Source organism: Triturus cristatus, chromosome 3_1 (genome assembly GCF_964204655.1).
Source record: "Triturus cristatus chromosome 3_1, aTriCri1.1, whole genome shotgun sequence".
NCBI lineage: Eukaryota > Metazoa > Chordata > Amphibia > Caudata > Salamandridae > Triturus > Triturus cristatus.
Genome location: NC_140583.1, coordinates 506901461 through 506923301, shown reverse-complemented (window position 1 = coordinate 506923301; position 21841 = coordinate 506901461). Strand labels below are relative to the sequence as shown.

Here is a 21841-nt window from a genome sequence, read left to right as displayed (position 1 = left end):
CAGTACAAGACAACAAGGAGTGTTCAGAACTTCTGGAAGTGCCTCGGAGAAACAAGTAGAGTTCTTATCAGATCTTCCTTTTTTAAATCCTCTATTTGACAGCATTCTAGAAAGTCTGAATAGCAGTGACAACAGCAGTTTTCTTTCTACAGAAGACAGACGGGAAAGGGTTCCTGAAATAAGGGAGATCAGAAAGAGGTCAGTATCTCCTTATAGAAGTCAGCGTTCGCGAGTGTCTCAGGAACAGATCCTACAGACATGCTGAGCACATTGGCTCTGGAGGCAACAGTTCTCAGTATGGTACAGAAGGAAGCAGTGATATCAGTTCCACAGGCAGAATGGGGCAAGGGAGTGTATTCAAGGATCTTCCTGGTTCCCAAACCCTCCGGTGAATTCAGACTGATTATAGATTTAAGAGGAGTCAACAAGAGGATAAGGAGAATTTATTTATTATTTATTTGGTGTTTTGTATAGCGCGAACATGACCCGTGAGGGTATCAGAGCGCTTTACAGCAATAGTACATAATTACAAGAATTAGCAAAACAAGATAGATACAAAAAGGAACATGTAGACATGAGAGTCGACAATCCCGGCGAGTTCCAGTATGAGATAAAGCATGTCGCTTAACTGCTGAAGCTGCAGAAGCATTGAGAGGGATTAGGGTAGGAATTTGCCCACTAGGAAGGTCTTCACTTCCTTTTTGAAACTTGATAGGGCAGGTATTCTTCTGATGTAAGGTGGCAGCGAGTTCCAGATTCTGAGGGCAGCTCCAGAGAAGGCTCTGTTGTGTGTTTTCTTCTTCCGGAAGAGGGGTGGTTTCAAAACAATATCCCTGGCACACTGAGAGTGCCTGCCACCTCCGAAGATCACGATTTTCTGAGCAAGGTACGCAGGAGAGGTAGAGTGTACAGCTTTATGAGTGATACAGGCCAGTTTGAGTTGGATTCTGGCTTCGTACAGCAGCCAATTCAGCGCTTTTAGGTGCGGCGTAATGTGATCGAATTTCCTTGAGCCGGTTAGGAGTCTTGCAGCTGCGTTGAGACAGGCTTTTAGTGGAGCTGTTGAGATCTTTGGTAGGCCAGATAAGGTTGAGCATCCATATTCGATCCTAGTGATAACTAAGGCCTGGACTGCCATTTTTAGGTCCAAAGGGTCTGGGAACAGTATGAGATTTCTCAGATAGCTGAGGTGAAACCTGACATTTTTGGCCAGAGTGTTTGTGGGCTTGCTTGTTTAGGTTTTTGTCCAGTGAGATTCCTAGTGATTAGGCTGAGTCCACTACCGTCGGGGTGCAGTTCAGCGCGGTGATCGAGTTGGTCCATTCAAGTATGTCAGGAGAGCTTTGTGGGAGGGAGATTAACAAGAATTCGTTTTTTTGCGCATTAAGTTTAAGCTGGTTGTTGGCAAGCCAGTGAACCGTCTGTTTCAGAGCATCATACATTATTTTGACCTCCTCAAGAGAAGAGATTTTGATGTAGATCTGAGTGTCGTCTGCGTACATATGAAAGGAGATGTTGGCAATACGATGAATTTCAGCTAATGGTTCGAGATAGAGGTTAAAGAGAGTTGGGAAGAGAGTTGACCCTTGGGGGACACCAATCGTAATCGGGAAAGGGGAGGATAGATTATGATTAACTAAGAACCTCTGGGAGCGGTTCTATAAGAAGGATTGAACCACTAGAGAACGGTTCCCCCTAAACCCATCCTGGATTCCAGACGTTCTAGAAGTTTTTCATGGTTGACTGTGTAGAACGCCGATGAAAGATCCAACAGAATTAAGAGACAAGTTTTGCCTTGGTCTTGAAGGGCATCATCTACTATGTGGAGAAAAGTGGTTTCCGTGCTGTGGGCAGGTCTGAAACCAGATTGGCATTCATCTAGCAAGTTGAAGAAGACGATGTGAAGGTTAAGTTGTTGTTGCGCGCATTTCTCAAGAAGTTTTGCGAGTAGAGGAATGTTGGATATTGGTCTGAAATAGTCTGGTTCTGCAGGGTTTAGCGTGGGTTTTTTTAGAATGGGGATGACTTGTCCAGTTTTTAACGAGTCTGGTATAGACCCTTGCATTAGGGAAGCATTGATTATTGCAGTCCAAATAGGTATGATGACATGGTTAGCTACAGATAAGCTGTTGGATGGGAGCGGGTCATTGAAGTGGTTGTTCGGTTTAATGGATGATAGGATTTTTGATATGCTATGTTCGTCATAAAGATTGAAGTTGAACCAGTGGGCTTGGTTTTTGGGTAACGCCGGTGGGGAGTGTGTAGCGCCAGTTGGGAGTGTCACTGCGGGCGTACAATGGCGGCGGAAAATAGCTCGTTGCCCAGGGAGTTGATTTTAGTTGTGAAGAATGAGGTAAACTCAGAGCTAATTAAGGGTTCGGTTGTTTCTTTAGAAGTTTTAGCCAGTTTGTTCAATTGTTGTTTTACCAGTTGGAAGAGCTTGCGGGGTCTGTTCTTAGCATTTTCAAGTTCTACTCTGAAAAATTATTTTTTTGAATTACGAATGCTCTTATTGTATGCATTTCTGGTCTTTCTAAGAAGCTTTAGTTGGGAGGAGGAGGGGTGATTTCTCCTTTCGGCATTCAGGGCCCCGTTGAACCAGGATTTTTGACTTTGGTCTGCACTCTTTTTAGTTTCAACGGGGCTAGTGAGTCAATTATATCTGACATTGTTGAGTTGTAGTGGTCAGTAAGTTCACGGACCGTTGAAAGATTGGTGGCGGGGGGGGGGGGAACGGAAGAGTTCCATCTCGCATCGTGCTGCCAGCTTCTCGGCGTCTAGGTTTTTAGTGTTCTGGATCCATAGTTTCGGTTTCACTGGTTGTACTGATCTTTTCTTAGTTGCAGACAGTATTTGGAAGGAGATAGCATGGTGGTCTGACCAGTCACAGGGAGCAACTGAAGTTATTAATGAAAGAACAAACGGCAGACCAAGGCCAAGCACATCCAGTCCATGTGTACTATTAATTCATAAGGTGGTGCAGTCTCTTCCCACACCCGCCGTCCAGGGGTGTCAAATGAAAGCCAAATTCGAAAAGAAAGATGGAAGGTGCACTCGTTCTGGAGTCAATAAGGCAGCGTGAATCGTTATTCCACAGTTAAGTCCTTTTATTCAACAGATCTTTTAAAACTGACACACAGCCAACGCGTTTTGTTCCCGATTCTTTGCCAGAGGGAACTTTGTCAGGGCTCCTATGTTACAAGATTCCGAGCACATAGGGCATGGATTAAACCTCAATATATGGTGTAAACCGTAAACTCTCTCATAAATTCAAATATTACTCATATGCTCTATATAGCAGTAAATTACACCTCCCTCTCTGGTTGATGCACAAGGCTTCTCACAAATCCAGAAATTAGCGGACGTGAGGGCTTCCCATCTATTGAATGGCATCAATGTTGAATCTTTATTCACCTCTTAACAATATAGTGGCGAATTGCTGTATGAACTAACAAACGGGAAGGTCTTGTTTGCGTGGTGTGATAACTGAAGTTAGCCTGACCCCCGTGTTATTTGAGATGATCCAGTCCAGCGTGACTCTTTGAGTGTGTGGGTAGCGTGCAGGCTTGAGTAAATGATTGGCCATCCAGGAAATCTTTAAAGATGTTGACCTGAGCATCATTGTGGTCATTCCAGTGAAGGTTGAAGTCTCCTAGGAATAAATCATTGGAATGAGGGGAGGCATTTGCTACAATGATTTCCATGGGGTGGTCAATGAATGGGTCATTTTTACCTGGTGGGTGGTAGAAGGTGTGCAGTTTGCATAAGTGGTTTGAGTTGTCACTTAGGGAGAGTGCGAGGTATTCGCAAGAGTCTAGAGCAGAGGTCTTCTAACTTTTGTATGTTGGGCCCCCCACCACCTGACAAATTTCTGGAATCTGGTACACTACATAATCGACTGCCACGCGCATATCATGGGCCATATCCGGCAAATAATGTTCAACACAATGAGTGTTTAGTAAACTGCAGGTTTGTAAATGGGTGTGGAGGAATGACAGAGGCTTATTACACAGTTCAAAACACAATTTTCCCAAGACAAAATGTGCGCAAATTCTTTTTACTAGGATGCTTTGTTTTATACAGGACAGATTAATAATAATAATAATAATAATATGAATTTTGTTAAGCGCGCAGCTACCCCAAAAGGGTTGTCCCGGCGCTGAGGTAGACAAGGGCAAGTCAAGAAGGCGGAGAACTAGACGGAGCGACTAAACAACAAAGTTTTTAAGGACCTGCAGAACTCCAATTCAGATTGAATCAGGCGAAGCTCAAGCGGTAAATTATTCCAGTATTAAGTAGCCCCCACCTCAAAGGATTTGCCTCCCATTCTAGATTTTACAAAACGAGGAATGACAAGCAGATGCTTATTATTTGATTGGAGAGATCTGGCTTGATGGTAGGGATGAAGTCTCTTTTTTGTAAATATAATGGGCCTTTACCTTTACTGGCTCGGTAGGCTAAGGTCAAAGCCTTGAATTCGATAGGTTTGACAATGGGTAGCCAATTAAGTTATCGCAAGTATGGGGTGATGTGATGGCATAGAGGAGCCCCGCAAATCAGCCGAGCTGCCTCATTTTGAACTGTCTGCAGTCTACGTATCAGGCCAAGTGAAAGACCCAGGTACAGCCCATTGGCGTAATCCAAATGGGAAGTTATCAGTGCATGAACCACCGTTTTACGAGTAGCATTGGGGAGATAATTGATAACAAATTTTATGATTTTGATTTTGCCAAAACAAGCGGCCGACACCGTTTGAACCTGTGTGGACAAGGACATATGTTTGTCCCATCTAACTCCTAGGTTCTTAATTGAATCCTTGGGAAGGGGAGCAGAGCCCAATTCATCCGGCCACCACAGGCTCGAAGAGAGGGGACAGGGTTGATTAAAAAACAAGATCTCAGTCTTGTCAGCATTAAGTTTTAAAAAATTCTGATCCATCCAGATCACAATATTTTTCAAACAATCTTTTAACGAATCGAAAGTAGCGGTGTGAGCATCCCGAAAGGTGAACAAAAGCTGGGTATCATCCACATAGGATATAATTTTGATCCCAGTATTTGCAATCAATTCCACCAAGGGGGTCAAATAAACATTAAAAAGGAGCGGGCTCAGGGCAGAGCCCTGGGGCACACCCCACTTAAGAGGTTTAATAGGAGAGGTGAAAGGATGCGTCCGAACTTGCTGTTTGCGATCAGATAAATAAGATGATATCCACTTCAACACAACACCCTGGATGCCAATATCTCCAAGCCGATTCAGAAGAAAATGGATGGGAGACGGTGTTGAATGCTGCAGATAGATCTAGCAGCACCAACACCGCCTTAGAACCTCCATCCTCCGCCCAGCGTATAGCATCAGCCATCTCAATCAAAGCTGCTTCCGTGCTATAGCCGGGACGGAAGCCAGATTGCGAATAACACCACCAACATAAATGTGACGGGTGTGCCGGTTTTTATCCACATAGACTGTCAATCTCTGGATGGATTTTTGCTACTGCCATCCACAGGTTGTGATCCATATCCAGTCTTGAACGGTACTTAGTCTTTAATACTGCAAGTGCTGAGAACCCAATCTCACATAAATAGGACGAGCTGAAAGGGAAGAGAGTTTTGATAGCAGTTTCTCTCAAAGCTGAATACTCTGCAGACATTTTCAGCCAAAACAGTGACTGTAAGGGAGACCGTGTTATCAGATTTTTCGAGCACTCCCTAGCTCAGAGTTGGTACACGAGAAACAATTCTTCTCTAGAAACCATTAACAAATGTTTTAGACAATATTATAATGGGATAATTGCCCACCAACCAGTTATAGATCTGAAGAGAAAGGTGAAAGTCCACAGAGAGGGTGCTGAAAGAACACCTAATGGAGAATTCCTTAGTGGTACGATAAGTTGCTTACCTGAAGCAGTGGGGGTTTAGTACACGTCGGGCTTATGTTTAAAAAAAATAGAACTGATAATAAATTAATGATGTTGCCTATTTTACTTCAGAGCAATATCGTCTGACAGACTGTGGTGGCAGGGACATGTTAAGGAGTTTGGGTGCCCTGGGCCAGTACTATTTTGGGGGCCCCTGTTCAGAACAGCTTTGAGATTAAATGAGTCACTTTCAGCTCTGCCATACCCTCTTTAGCCAGGCTACAAACGGTGCACAGGCGCTATGGTCGAAATTCTAAAAGTGTTTACATCTAATATTCAGAGATAGTAATGCGTGTTTTCACTGTTGTAACAAAGCAGCAGCCCACTAATTTTACAATGAATAATATCTGGGTTATCCTCCAATTTCTCATATGTGAGGACCTGTTTTGATCTAAAATAAACGTTTTTATGGTTGCTGCATGAAACAAAAACATTTCTCTGCAAATAGTAATAGACTCTCTCACATCAATCACATTAAAAAGAAATTAAACAAAACAGTATTTACAAGAATCGGTTTAGGAATTATTCCAGGCCATCAGGGCAACAACAGAGCTGCCTCGATCAAGGAACCCCCTGAAAGGCTGGATTGCAGTGCATGTAAATTTGTCCTTTTGTAATTTAGGACAAAAACCTTGATGGGGCATGACAAGCCCATACTTGTGTACAGGGGCGGAACTAGACCCGATCTTCGGGGGGTGGGGGGCTTACACTCCCATCCAGGACTGGCCCTAGCACTGGTCGCACACAGTGCAACGGTCTGTTTTGGCGCTCCTCCCTCATTTCCTCCTCCATGAATTTCCTCACTACCGCTCACCAACAATGCACCCCATCTCGCTATAGCACCTTTCTGGCAAACATTTCATTTTTTTTATAGCGCTACTCATAGTTTACCCACACTCAGTTCTTTGATCTGGATGGTACACGTTATTTGTAGCAGGCACATTAAACCTCTGCGCTGTGTGGGTGGCATGAGTACCCATGTGAGTGCTGGGTGAGCCATGCAACAGTGTGAGAGTAGGGTAAGAGGAGCGAGTGCAGGGTGAGTGAGGTGACCATATGAATTTGGGTGTGGATGTAAGTGCAGAGTGGGACAAATGAATGTATGGTTATTGATGGTCTTATTTGAGCGAGTTTGCACATTGAGCATTAAGGGGGACATGTGAGTGAAGTGTTGCATGAGTGCAGGGTGAGTAGTGTGCTTGTGTGACTTCAGGGTGAGGTACAGGGTGAACAGCACAAGTGCATTGTGAGTGCAGAGTGATTACTGAGTTCAAGGTGAGGAGTGATCAGTGTGAGTGCATGGTGATCAGTGTGAGAGTATTGTGATCGCTGTGAGTACAGGGTGAGCATGAAAGTGAAGGGCGAGAATGAGGACTGAGTTGTCTGAATGCATGGTGCATTCCCAGACACTTGGAAGTAACTCAGCAGGTTATTGACGGCAGCGTAGGGTTTCAGATATATTGAACTATTGCTATTATGGCATTACCAGGGATCAGGGTGGAGGAAATAAATGTGCTGATCTTGCAACAAACTTTCAGTTTTATGATTAGGGTTGCCAGCTTATTATTTTGATGTCCCATGCAGTACAAAAAAATAAACAAACAGTCACCTAAAGCTGTATTGTCAGCACTTGTCTGTGCATATTTTGAACAGCAAATATAAATAGTAGCACATTTAATTGTGTTCTATAGCTGCCTGAATTGTCCATGACTGATAATAAAATCGAACAAAGGCAGAAAAGTCACATTTCAAATGTATATATACTTATTTATTTATAAGCATATTTAGTGTCAAGACCAGCAATTTGCAAGCTGTTTAAAAAACACATGGCTGGCTGGCATTTTTCTGTTGGTATCTTGAAGCCCTGTGGGCATTGTGGCACCTGCCTGTGTAAATTTAAAAGAAACTTGGTCTCCTTTCTGCTTAGAGCTAACCCTCCCAGGACGGGTTTGTAGAGCTGAAATGCTTTAGCTGCAGTGGGAGACAGGATGTCTCCTCTCCTAAAACTGAAAGAAAGAAAGGAACAGACAGTCATACACCGCCACACAGCCCCCTGTATGCCCTGCATCTCGCTGCCTCTGCCGCTCGTGCCAGCCGCTAAGTACTATCTCCTCGTTGTTGTCTCATTGTTTTCTATCTGCCTGTGCCACCTGTTGCCTTTTGTACCCCTGTGCCCGTTTTTCGCTGCATTGTACCCCATTTTTTCTCTCTGTCCCCGTTGCCTATGCCACCCTCTTTGCCTTCTGTACCCCATCGCTCGTTTTTTCCCCATTGTACCCCATTCTCCTTCTGTCCCCGTTGCCTCCGTGTCCCCGGCAGTTTCTTTCCCGCCGCTGCGTCCCTGCGTCCCCGCCCCCTTGACACCCATTGGCTGCCCCGCTCCCACCTCCCAGCTGCTCCTCCCTCCCTCTCCCCCTCATATGCAGGCCGCGCGCAGCGGGCGCGCCGCTGGCACGCCTAAGGCAAGCCTGTCTGCGCCCGTCCGCGCCTGGACCGTGCCCAGCGCCAGAACCCCTGGCCCCCGCCAGAGACAAGAACCCCGGCTGAGATACGACTCAGCCGCCCTCAACGCACTCAACACCGGACGAACACCCGCCTGCTACAGAGCCACCCCGAGGCGAACCCACGGACCCTTCACCTGTCAAGCCTGCAAGCACACCTGCCTCCGAACCTGCAAACCACCCACCGGACCTCGCAACAACAACAACAACCACCTCAAGTGCATCCTCCTCAACACCCGCTCCATCCACAAACACGCCGTCGAACTCTGGGACCTCCTCGACACGACAGCACCAGACGTCGCCTTCCTCACGGAAACCTGGATGAACGCCTCCTCGGCCCCCCGACGTCGCCATAGCCATCCCGGACGGCTACAAGATCACCCGGAAAGACCGCATCAACAAAACCGGAGGAGGAATCGCCATCGCCAACAGTAACACCATCAGCGTCACGACCAACACCGATGACACACTCTCTGCCGCCGAGCACCTACACTTCCAGATTCACACCGACCCCAAGACCACCCTTAGAGGAACACACATCTACAGGCCCCCGGGCCCGCGCACACAATTCAGCGAAACCATCGCCGACTTCATCAGCCCACACGCCCTAGCCTCACCAGAATACATCCTCCTATGGGACCTGAACTTCCACCTGGAGAAAAACAGCAACAACGACACCACCACCCTGCTCGACAACCTCGGACTCAAGCAGCTGGTGAACACCCACACCGCTGGCCATACGCTCGACCCCATTTTCTACGCCAGCAACCACGTCACCTTCAACCACTCCACCGGACTACACAGGACCGACCACAGATTCATCCACTTCACCTTCAATAAGAACACATCCCACCACCGCACGCAACAGATCCCCCGCAGATGCTGGAGCAAAATATCCACAGACCAGCTCCTCTCATCACTGAGCCAGAACCCGCCAGCCAACACCACGGACACCAACGACGCAGCCCACAACCTCGCACAGTGGATCACCAACTGCGCCGACGACCTCGCACCACTCAAGAACCCCCCAGGCATGACCAGCAACAGGAAAACTTCATGGTTCACAGACGCCCTCAAAGAATCAAAGAAAACCTGCCGATCCCTCGAAAAAACCTGGCGCCGCGACCAAACTACAGAAAACATGAAAGCCCTCAAGAACGCCTCCCGCAAACACCACCAACTGATCCGCACCACCAAAAGAACATCATTCAAAGAGCGACTTGACAACAACACCCATAACAGCAAGGAACTCTTCAACATCGTCAAGGAGCTCTCCAACCCCAACAACAACGACATCACACCATCACAAGAACTCTGCAACTCCCTCGCCACGTTCTTCCACCGAAAAATCGCAGATATACACGACAGCTTCGGACCTCAAACTCCGCCTCCAACCACCGAACCAGCGACCCCCACCACCATCCTCAGCTCCTGGACCCCCATCAGCACTTAAGACACCACCAACATCATGAACTCCATCCACTCCGGCTCCCCCTCGGACCCATGCCCCCACCATATCTTCAACAAAGCTGACACAATCATCGCACCCCATCTCCGGAACATCATAGCCAGCTCCTTCGCGTCAGCCACCTTCCCGGAGAGCTGGAAGCACGCAGAAATCAATGCCCTGCTAAAGAAACCTACAGCAGAACCCAAAGACCTCAAGAACTTCCGCCCCATCTCTCTCCTGCCCTTCCCGGCCAAAGTCATCGAGAAGACCGTCAACAAACAGCTGACTGCTTTCCTCGAGGCAAACAACTCGCTCGACCCATCCCAGTCCAGATTTCGAGCCAACCACAGCACCGAGACCGCCCTCATCGCAGCCACCGACGAAATCAGAACTCTGATGGACAACGGAGAAACAACCGCCCTCATCCTCCTGGACCTCTCGGCAGCCTTCGACACCGTATGCCACCGCACCCTAATAACTCGCCTTTTCAACACTGGGATCCAAGGAAAAGCCCTGGACTGGATCACCTCGTTTCTCTCCGACAGAACACAGAGAGTCCGCCTCCCTCCCTTCCGCTCAGAGGCCTCCGAGATCATCTGCGGCGTACCCCAAGGCTCCTCGCTCAGCCCAACCCTCTTCAATATCTACATGAGCCCCCTCGCCACCATCGCACGCAAACACAACATCAACATCATCTCCTACGCCGACGATACCGAGCTGATACTATCCTTCACCAAAGACCCAGCCGCCGCCAAAACCAACCTCCAAGAAGGAATGAAAGACGTCGCAGAATGGATGAAGCTCAGCCGCCTGAAGCTGAACTCAGACAAGACAGAGGTCCTCATCCTTGGACAATCCCCGACCGCCTGGGACGACTCCTAGTGGCCCTCAGCACTGGGCCCCGCGCCGACACCAGCGGACCACGCCCGCAACCTGGGATTCATCCTGGACTCCTCCCTCACGATGACCAAGCAAGTCAACGCCGTCTCGTCCTCCTGCTTCAACACCCTGCGCATGCTCCGAAAAATTTTCAAGTGGATCCCCACCGAAACCAGGAAGACTGTCACCCAGGCCCTCGTCACCAGCCGACTGGACTACGGAAACGCCCTCTACGCAGGAACCACTGCCAAACTTCAAAAACGACTACAACGCATACAGAACACCTCCGCACGACTCATCCTCAACATCCCTCGCCACAGCCACATTTCCGCCCACCTGGGAAACCTGCACTGGCTCCCCGTCAGCAAGAGGATCATGTTCAGGCTCCTCACCCACACACACAAAGCGCTCCACGACATGGGCTCCGAATACCTCAACAACCGCATCTCATTCTACGCTCCAACCCGCCAGCTCCGCTCCGCCAGCCTCGCCCTCGCCACCATCTCACGGATCCGCAGAACCACCGCCGGAGGAAGATCGTTCTCCTACCTGGCAGCCAAGACATGGAACTCCCTCCCCACACACCTACGACTGACACAGGACCATCTCACCTTCAGGAAACACCTCAAGACCTGGCTCTTCGCACAGTAGCGGCACCCCCCCCCCTCCAGCGCCTTGAGACCCGCACGGGTGAGTAGCGTGCTCTATAAATGCTTTGATTGATACGGCTGCAGTGGGATGCAAGAAGTCTCCTCTGATATGAAATCGAACGCAAAGGATTTGCTTTCGGTTTTAGCAGAGGAGACACTGCCTCCCACTGCAGCCCAAGTATTTCAGCTCTACTAATTAACCCCCTCCTGGGTAGGTTAACTGTTAGCTCTTTACAGGACAAAAGCGCAAGTTGTGCCTCATCTATTTCCCCTCCCTCCCACCTCCAACCCTCTAATACCGAAGCTCGCCAATAAAGAATTCCCATTTGAAATGGGTGAAGACTTGCCAGGCCTCGGGACAGTAAAGGTCCAACAAGTGTAAATTCTTAGCTGGAGTGCGCGCACCCCCCCTGAGATGGTGTTGCGCCCCCCGGGGGGCAGGAGGGGCGCGCCCCACGGATTGAAGAACTTTGGTCTAGAGGGTGGGAGCTGGACTGGGTAATGGAGAGGTCGTCGCGATGGATGCAAGTGATGCCTTCCCCTCTTTTAATTTGTCTGTCAAGTCTAATAATAATGTAGTTTGGAGGGACCAGAAGATCCATGCAGGGGGAGAAAGCTTCATTGAGCCAGGATTCCTTAGGGATTACCACGTCAATTTCTTGACTCAAGAGGAGATCAGCAATGTCGGAGGCATGCTTCACTGCTGATCTGCAGTTAAGGAGGAGACCCGAGAGCAGAGATGCCGAGTTCCCCAGGGTTAAGTCGTGGGTAGGGGTGTATAAGGGTATTCGTTATAGGTTGCTGCTGAGTACCCCCCTGTTGATGTAGCTGGTGAATCTGTTCGTGTTGATTGAGATTGTATCAATCTTGTGTTCGCCTTCCTTAGTAGGAGGATTCAGGGCGGCAGGAGTTTCCTCATAGGATTGAAGAAGAGTTAGGGTTTCATCTTCTGATAGTTAAGTTGATTGCGAGTGCGGAATAGTCTATAGGCCAGCGACAGTGGTGGAGTGGGAGGCTTAGTATGCGGGCAGGGTGCTGCATGATGACTATGTTTGAGTTTAGCGAGTGAGTGTTCAGTAGAGTATGAGGTTCCTCAATTCAAAGGTCGCGTAATGTATGCTCTGAGCTAGGCTGGCTGTTCGGAGGTTCACAGCTTCCAGGTCTGTTAGTGACGTGTGCACTAGTGGCAAAAGGGGAAAGGAGTCAGGGCTTGGAATGTAATAGTCGGGGATCCTGGTGAGAGACTTTGAGGTCAGTCTCCGGGTGGCTGCGGTTCTGTCTGGAGAGGTGAGTCGAGGGCCTATTGTGCTATGCATGGAAGTAGGGAGGCCTTTGGGGGGTAGGCTGCAAATTCCTTTCAAGATGGAACCAGTTCAGACGATTATTCCTTTAATTTCAGATAAGTCCTTCATGATAACTATGTATCTAAGTGATGCGTTTTTAAATATTCAGATAGTGAGGATCCATCAAAAATACCTCAGATATTTTGCGTACAGATGAACCACTTTCAGTTTCAAATGATGTCCTCTGGCATTAAGTTTGCTCCAAGGGTGTTTACAAAAATGCTGACACCTTTGGTAGTGATTCTTCATCTTCAGGGCTGGAGTGTTTACCCTTAACTGGACGACTGGCTTCTGTATGCCCTGTCAGAGGTAGTGGAATTGAAGGGCTGGTTGGTAATGAGGAACACCTACAGAGACATGACCTTCAAAAACAGCTAGGAGATATATAGGTTAGATTTGAGCCCATTTCAGGACGGATTTGGGCATGGTCTTTCTACCACAGGAGAGAGCAGTGAAACTGAGGGCAACTCTATCTTCTGTATTATCTCAGACAAAGGCAATGGCAATATTATGGCCGAAAATTCAGAGTCACAAGGCTTCTTGTGTGTTCTTAGTCCCATGGGCAAGACTGATAATGAGACCTCTGCTTACTCACCTAGAGAAAAGCTGGAGGCTGTCTTCCATGGACTGGGAGCAGAGTATTCCAGTTATAGATATGATCGGGGTCAGCTTCAATGGTGACTGAAGGTGGATTCTTTGAGCAGAGGGTTTTCTCTTCATTCTTCACTAGAGATTGCCATAAGAATGGATTCCAGCCCCTTAGGCTGGGGGAGCATACTGCATACCAAGAAGGCACAAGGGAGATAGTCTTCAGAAGATGGAAGATGTTATCTGTAATTTCCTTAGGCTCTTTTACATTTCATGGGGGCATTCTAAATCAGTATATGTCGATCAGAACACATAACACAACAGCAGTATTGTAAGTGAACAGGCGGGGGGCAAAGACTGGTTCTCTCAATCGGATTTCCTTGAAAATTGGGATCTGGGCAGTGAAACATTTGCTTTCCCTGAAGGCAATTCACATCGGGGTGGGAGGGTCAATACGGTAGCAGAAAATCTTAGCAGGGTCTTCTCCTCGTCTCAAACCCTGTCTCTCTCTCGTCTGGTATTTTCTCCATAAATCTAAGAAGCTGGGGGAGGGGGGGGTCATTTCTGGATCTGTTTGCATCCAGAGACAACACTCAACTTCAGAGGTTCTCTCAATATCAGGATCCAGAAGCATGGGCGATAGGTACTCTAAACTTAAATTACATCAAGAAGCCAAGGGATTTGAGGTCGCACTGCCTATGTAGTCACACAATTGTAAAATTGAATAAAAGTAAATGTTGCCTACCTTTATGGTCCGCTGCTCATAGACCATACAATATAACAAACAATTCATAAACAGAGAGACAACGATAGCAACTAGGGAAAATAATTTCTTGAGCCTTCAGTGTTGAAGCTGTATCCTTCTTTAGTATGTGGATTAAAAATGTGCAGCAAGCGTGTTTCACCCTCAGCAGGGCTTCATCAGGGCCATGTTAATTCTACTTAGTTACCTTAGGTAAGAAGGATACAGCTTCAACACTGAAGGCTTAAGAAATTATTGTCTCTCATTGTCTTGTTGCCTCTCCGTTTATGAATTGTTTGTGATAGATACTCTATCTTCACATTGGCCTCCTCGTCTACTAAATGCATTCCCATCTATTTCTCTCCTACATTGCCTTCTCTCAAAGGCCCATACAGAGAATGTGAATATTATAGTAGTAGTTCGTCGCTGGCCAAGACGCTTTTGGTTTCTGCTTTTGAAGAATCCTCCCTGGAGAATTCTGTTGTCTCCCTTCCATCTCAAATCAGCAGGGTGTCTACCTCTTCAGAGACTGGCTCTTCCTGTCTGGAGATCGAGCAGAGCATTGGGCTTCAGAGAAGAAGGGTACCTATGCAGTTAGCGGAAATTATTCAGGTCTCTAGACGCCCTTCTACACTAAAGTCCTACTCCCAGCTTTAAAAAGGTTCTGAAGTAGCATGCGCTTCTAAATCTCTTTTAGCTGTAAAATGTGAAGTCTCCTCTGTTTTACAAATTCAAATAGATGGATTTCAAAAAAAGTTGGAGGTGACTATGCTAAGAAGCTCGGGGGCTGCGATATGGGCCCTTATGGAGCCTTGGTCCCAATAATGACTTTGATTAGGTTATCAGATTGTTAAAGAGATTTGCCATCTCAAGATATATGTCTAGATCTTTAGTCCCTCCTTGGGATTTGTCTTTGAAAGCACTACAGGGTGTACCTTGTGAACTTCTTTTTTCTGTTGACTAAAGATATTTATCATTTAAAGTGGCATTGCTAGTGTTATTACCTCGACTAGGAGGATTGGGGAGCTAACTGCATTGTTATGCAAACCTCCTTTTTTGAAGATTTTGGAAGATGGACTATTGCTGAATTATAATCTGGCTTTCCTACCAAAGGTGTGTTTCAAAAACAAGGGGACCCCACATGTTTGTGACCTGGGGTAGTAGTATAGTTTAACAAAACAGTGGTCTGGGTGAGGTCAGTAAGATCCTCAGGTAGCAAGGCTATAAGTTATTTAGTTTGAAGTTAATTAAATTGGAGTCATTGATATGCTGAAGCCAGGGTGGATCCAGTTCAGAAATGTATGTAAGGACACAGAGTATTAAAGGAAGGTATCACATTTTATTTAACATCATAAAATGAAGTAGCTTCCGTTTCTTTCATTTTTGCAGAGAGAGAATACAGTGCTCACACATAAATAAGTGACAGTGCGTGAAGTGAGGTGTTTAGTGACAGTAAAAACTTTACATCGCATTGAAAAACAGATCAAAGGAACTCAATTAATTTTTACAGTTTAAGGGAACTTTGACATTGTGGTCGACGGCGTTTCGATCTTAGTAAATCAAGATCATCATCAGGACATTATGAAGTGCGAGCACATAGAATTGCGTGAGTACTGAATAGATCACAGAGCACGGTCCGAGGAATCAGGCGCTCCGGACTACTGCCACCGCGTTCACTCCGGGATTGACTCCCTCTGGATACAACTTATTCCAAAACTACCGGGACTCTCGACTTAACACACGAGTCTCCGCCTCCGCTCAGGCCTTCGATACCCGATCAAGCCCCCCGGCCCAAGCAAGCCTGATTCCTCAGACCGTGCTCTGTGATCTATTCAGTACTCACGCAACTCTACGTGCTCACACTTCATAATGTCCTGTTGATGATCTTGATTTACTAAAATCGAAACGCCGTCGAGCACAATATCAAAGTTCCCTTAAACTGTAAAAATTACTTGGGTTCCTTTGATCTGTTTTTCAATGCGATGTAAAGTTTTTACTGTCACTAAACACCTCACTTCACGCACTGTCACTTATTTATGTGTGAGCACTGTATTCTCTCTCTGCAAAAATGAAAGAAACGGAAGCTACTTCATTTTATGATGTTAAATAAAATGTGATGCCTTCCTTTAATATTCTGTGTCCTTACATACATTTCTGAACTGAATCCACCCTGCCTTCAGCATATCAATGACTCCAATTGAATTAACTTCAAACTAAATAACTTGTAGCCTTGCTACCTGAGGATCTTACTGACCTCACCCAGACCACTGTTTTGTTAAACTTTCCTACCAAAGGTGGCATCCAAGATGCACTGGTTTTGCTTCCTGTGTTCTTTCCCTTTTCTAGGGAGGAAGAGCTTTTTTTCATTTGTTAGATCTCAAGAGAGCAGTGGAAATGTATCTCCATAAGGTGTGAGTTATAGAACGTCTGAACATTTCTTTGTCACTTTTTGTGGATTCAATCAAGGCCACGATGTTTTTAATGCTATTTCACAGTCCTTACAACCCACCATGACCACCCTGACAGCTGGTGTTCATGTGGCTTGGTATGAGCGAGAAGGGATGTGGGTAAAAGGGGGGTTTTAACTACCCTACGGTGGGTGGAGTTTACCCCACCACTTCTTGTTTTTTTTCTCCTGGTTGAGGTGAAGTTCACCTCAAAAGTAATGACGGTGAGGAGGACTAGGAATTTAGGATTACGAGATTTACTGATAAGTAACCAGACATTATGTTGCTGGTTGTAATTAAGGTAACAGCCCTTCAAGATACTGGTTCATTCTCCTGCAAAGCATTTGCCGAAGACCTGGCTAGTACACACTGCACTTGTGTTCCTGTGGCAGCTGAAGTATATCAAGGGCTGCGTCATCTAGCAGCCCAGGCCTGAAACTCCCTGTGCTGTCTTGCTGGCATTCAAACGTGACTTCGGGGTGAGATGCAGGGCTCATCAGCAGTCACGTTAAGCATTTATGATATACATTTGAAAAGCAGATATGGCAAATAACATAGCGTAATATCTAAAGTCCATGGCATGGCAAACTAAGAGCAGCCAAAGGTCGCAAGTTCGTATTTTGGGTACATCAATTCGGCGTTTCATTTTTGCGTGAATAAAATAATCATCAGAGAAGCGGTGGTAACAAGTGGCATGCAAAAAGTTACAAATAAACTTCAAAACAGTGGCGATAAGTCATGTAAACAAAATGACCTACATACGAAAAAACGTGGTGTGAAAGAGTATCACTTTCATGCGATAATAGGTTAAACTTTACTTCAGTTTTTTCCAAATACTGTACCTGGTACTCTGAGAGTAACTCCTTGGACAGCAGACTAGCCGAGCCTCCCATTTTCTCAAAAGCAGACAGCCTCCTCTTAAACTTTAGCCCAAAACTTCCGCTTGAGTCGAGACAACGTCACCGACTCACCTAACAACTAAACTAGACAAACTCGAACTTCCGCGTATGACGTCACCGATGCCAAAAGGTACACACCGGTGAGACTTCACCCTTCTATAAACCGAGAAGGAACAACGTTGCAGTGGTTGGAACGCGTGATAACCTTGGATTGGACGCGGGAGAACTCTTGCTTTGGGATTGGCCAAATGTTTCCTTGCAAATAATTGGCTAGTGGGTGTCTCACACTGTAAAGTGTTGTTTGATTCGCTAGGGGACCGCATGCCGGTTGTCACTTGTTGCAATGCTGTGCCGGTGTCTTTGAAAGAATTAGCTTTTGGTCAATGACAAATGAATGGGTTCCCCGACTTTGTTGAATGGCTTGAGTTTACCTGTTCCTTGCTGTGGCTATCCTGATTCATCTCAATACCAAGAAGACTCTTGTGATCAGGGACTGTACTGCTGGTGCGTAATCTCTTCGATAATCCTGTCTAGACTTACTCTCCACATTTTACTTCAATACAGACTTTTAATACTTGATGTTTTCAGTCTGCCTCAAGCACAAGAAGCCGTAGGAACTATTGTGTTTCCGAACCAGGTCATTCAAATGCTTTGGGAACAACGAGCGACGTTTACGTTTTGGTTCTTGAAACTGAGTTTTTATTTATTAATTGTAATTTATATAGTGCCCCTGACAAGTCGTCGTAGCGCTTTTTGGCGATTTGCGCACTACTCCGAACGCAAAAAACAAATAGCGGTGGGTTCGTTTTAAAAAAAATGTAAACATACTTTATTGGGGTTGTAATTTTTTTTACATCGTTTATAAAGATAGGCACATATATTTGCTGTTTTTACATGTTAATGCAGTGTAGGTCAGGCGCGCAACACCCATAGGGCGCACCGGGCTTCAGCCCCCTCCCGTCATGTGTGTCAGCCGGCTGAGACAGCCTCGCTCGCGGGCTGGCGTCCGTCTAATTGCAGCCGGACCCGAGAACTTCACAGGTCTTTAAAAGACCATTCACTCGTTAATGAGTCTTTTGTTGTGTTTTCACCCCTTCTTAGCCCTCCCCCCGAAATCTTTTTCAGCCTCCCCCGAAATTTGGCTCTAGTTGCCCGCCTTGTATAGGTACAATTATAGGATGCGTAGGGTTTACAGTCTGTGTCGCTAAACATAACTTATCTTATAGCATATTGTACCAGTAGCAGCCAACTCGACTGGAATTGTAGTTGGATTTCCAATTGCCAATATGGCTGTATAAACCGTAAAGAAGGAAAAAGTAGGAGGAAAAAGAATAACGTTATTTATCCCACTCCTCCCACCCAGCTACCCAACTCTGCTGGCCCTACCCCATCACATAATGTCAATAGGTTACGACTCCTACCCGTCCCCAACACACCTAAAGACAGTATGTATTTGTTTGGTAACTTTGTTCAGCAGAACTATGCTTGAGTTTGCTTTGTGCTGGTGGGCCTGGCCTATTAACCAAGTCTACACTTCCTGTGCTGCAGGGACAGGTGCAGGCTTGAGCGCCTTAAATGATTCCATTACTAGGTCCCAGTCAATCAAGATTAATGTTTTACCTAATCCTCAGGCCTCTTGTCGCCGGATAGCAGCACTTTCCGCACTACCTCACCACCTCCCTGTGCCATGCGTAAATTGTTTTGCCCATTTCGATCTCATTGTTATGGAACGTTTGGCTACGAGTAGTGCTAGATCGGTAAAGCAAATTTGCACTTTACATGCATGTTTTTGAACGCCGAGTCATACCCAACAGGCAGCTGCCAGCTGTGTCTGGCCCTGATAAACCGGTCGCCACGTTAATGTTTGAGATTACTGTTTTCCAGAATTCTGTGAGTACAGGGCATAGCCATAGCATGCGCAGCATATCGGCTTCAGCCGTCTTACATCTGGGGCACTGGTGTGTATTCGGAAACATTCGCTGTAGTCTGTGTGGGGTGAGGTATGCCCTATGCAATATCATATATTTAATTAATTTGAATTTGGCATTGTGGCATACTTTTTTGGGCATTCCACTAACATATTCCATTCTTTATCAGTTAGGTCTTTCTCAAGGTCCGTGGCCCACTTAGTGTGTGTGTCTGTTAGGAGAATCCCTGTAAGTGCCCTAATGACTCTATACAACCATTTCGCAAGGTGGCGTCCTTCCCCCATCTGATACATTGCTCGCACCAATTCGTGTGTTGAGGGTTCCACCCTAAGTGGGGCCCAGTGTTTTTTTTATATAATGGAGAATTGCAGCGTATGTTGGGTATAGATTTCCTGGTACCCCATTTCACCTGGTGACATTTTTGTGGTCCATTAAGATACCGTTGTCGTACAGCGCTCCCACTGTGGTGACCCCTCCCTCTGACCAAGCAAGGATTCTCTTTTTAGTGATTAGGCCGGTAGGTGTGGGGATACCCAATAATGGTGTGTTATCTGCATATGGGGGGCATCTGCGTGTGTAGTGTAGGGTCTTCTTCCAATAGGTAAGCGCAATACGTAGGAGTGTTGGGGCACCTGGAGGTATTGTAGACCGTGGTAGCAGTAACATATGTAGAATACCTTTTTCAATATCTCGGGTCGTGTATCCTATTTCGTGCAGGTTGCGGCCTGCAAGCCAGTACGACAGCCATTGAAATTGGCTCGCTTAGAAGTATGCACGGAGATCGGGTGCACCCAGACCACCCTTGTCCGTGTCTAGTTGTAATTTGGACAGCCCCACTCTGCGACGGCCATTTCCCCATATCAAATCCGATAGTAATGTGTCTAATGATTTAAGTACAGGAGTGGGGATTACTACCGGCAAGTTTGTAAAGAAGTATAGCAGCCGCGGGAGAACGCCACTCGTCCCATCACAGATCGCAGCAATGAGGTCCAGAATATGGTCTGTGATCTAAGTGCCCTTATGACTTTGTTTAGGGTACCATCTATCAGGTCTTGCGAGCTTCTATAAATTTGGATGCCTAGGTACTTGAAGGTGTGATGTGCCACCGAGAGGGAGAGCCACCCAAACTGGATCACATTTGGACGTTTACCAGGGCAGAAGAAAAAGGCTTGAGATTTTGACTTGTTTATAGTGAGACCTGATATTTGTGCAAAGTGTGAAAAAATCTCCGGTTTCGGCGCTAGGGCATGGGTCAGGTCATTGGCATAAAGGATTATATCATCTGCATATGCGGATAATACTTGCATGGAGTTACCCAGCCGGATGCTCATCTGCTCCGCAGTAACTTAATGGCTAAGGGTTCCAGGGCAAGCACGAAAAGTAAGGGGGATAAGGGACAGCCCTGCCTAGTGGTGGATTAGTATAGGGGAATATGTACTGTACTTCTTCATTGTTCAATTAATTAAAATCATTACAATATACTACATTTTCCATGTATAGAGAAGGAAAAGTTAGAGGGCTAACTGAGTTTTCTAAAAGCTATAAAATCGTAAAAGCGATTGTCCGTACTGAATCTAAAGTGCTGGTGCGTAGGGGTGGCTCCTGCGTCTGGGAACCCAGTTTACGCATCTTTTAGATGGGCCCTATTCCCAATAAAATGAATGTTCATTTTATGGTGACTAAACATTTAAAACAACATAATTTTACTCGTTTCGGTGCCAGGTACCTGGATTAGCTTGTCTAACTTGCTTGTTTAGTCCTCTAGTCTTGATCGTTTTTTGTTCCCTTATGTGCCTGGGATTTGTGATGAATGGAATCCGAGGCATGACTCTGAATATGTTGTATACACAGTACTGATATTTTGCTTTGAGGACTGTTTAATCATAGTCACTCTGGCTTGGTGGCCAACTGGTTACAGCTTGTGACTTTAGTGGTTTGTGTCAGTGCAGCACGGATTGCATTTATGAATTTCCCTAGTCAGGCCACCATTTGTGCTGTGTTGGCGAAGAAGCACAGGTCTGAGACTTCTCTGCATTGTCTAAAGCAGTGAGACTTGCAAATTGGGAGTACCAAGCAGTGCCGCTCTCTTGCCAACTTTGGGCAGCAACACAGCATATGAATCCAAGATTCACAATGGTAGCTACATAGACGACAAGTGATTGAGTTGTCTTGCCGGGCCCAGGATGGATTGAAGTCCACGATGGGCAGTACGAGAAGTCTCATGTAGGTGATTCTTTTCCAGGCCAGGACTGTCAAAGCTTGCTCAAAGTATGGCTGAGATTTTCCAAGGAAATTAGAGGCGTCCAGTGTAGAAAGATTGGGTTGGTAGTGTAAACTTTCCAGGTCCCTTTCAAATGATATTCTCCTGACCTGTGCGTTCACTGTCTTTTTCCAGGCTATGGCCGGGATAAACTGGTTGTTCAGATTTTGGATTTCTATTTCAAGTAGACCTGTAGCTGCTGCCAATTGTATCTGCAATGGGGAGCCACCCTCTTCA

At 46.4% G+C, this 21841-nt stretch overlaps 2 protein-coding genes across 7 annotated transcripts in view; one reads left to right on the top strand and one right to left on the bottom strand.

Annotated features, from left to right (window-relative positions):
- Positions 1 to 17629, bottom strand: part of CIB1 (calcium and integrin binding 1) — an 86408-nt gene extending 68779 nt beyond the window's left edge. For 2 of the 6 annotated variants that reach the window (XM_085644398.1, XM_085644399.1), the window contains exon 1: positions 17360 to 17437. Coding sequence is in view for 1 of the 6 variants with exons in the window: in XM_085644396.1 (XP_085500522.1) it covers positions 17360 to 17410 (51 nt within the window). In the remaining 5 variants the exon portion in view is untranslated. Of the gene's footprint in view, positions 1 to 17359 lie in introns of all 6 variants that reach the window. The other 4 variants (XM_085644396.1, XM_085644397.1, XM_085644401.1 and 1 more) reach the window with 4 other exon arrangements.
- A 76-nt stretch (positions 17630 to 17705) lies between these two features.
- The window catches only part of GDPGP1 (GDP-D-glucose phosphorylase 1), a 73099-nt gene continuing 68963 nt past the window's right edge, over positions 17706 to 21841 (top strand). Inside the window, exon 1 of the mRNA XM_085644395.1 lies at positions 17706 to 17920. The gene's annotated coding sequence lies outside the window, so the exon portion shown is untranslated. The remainder of the gene's footprint in view (positions 17921 to 21841) is intronic.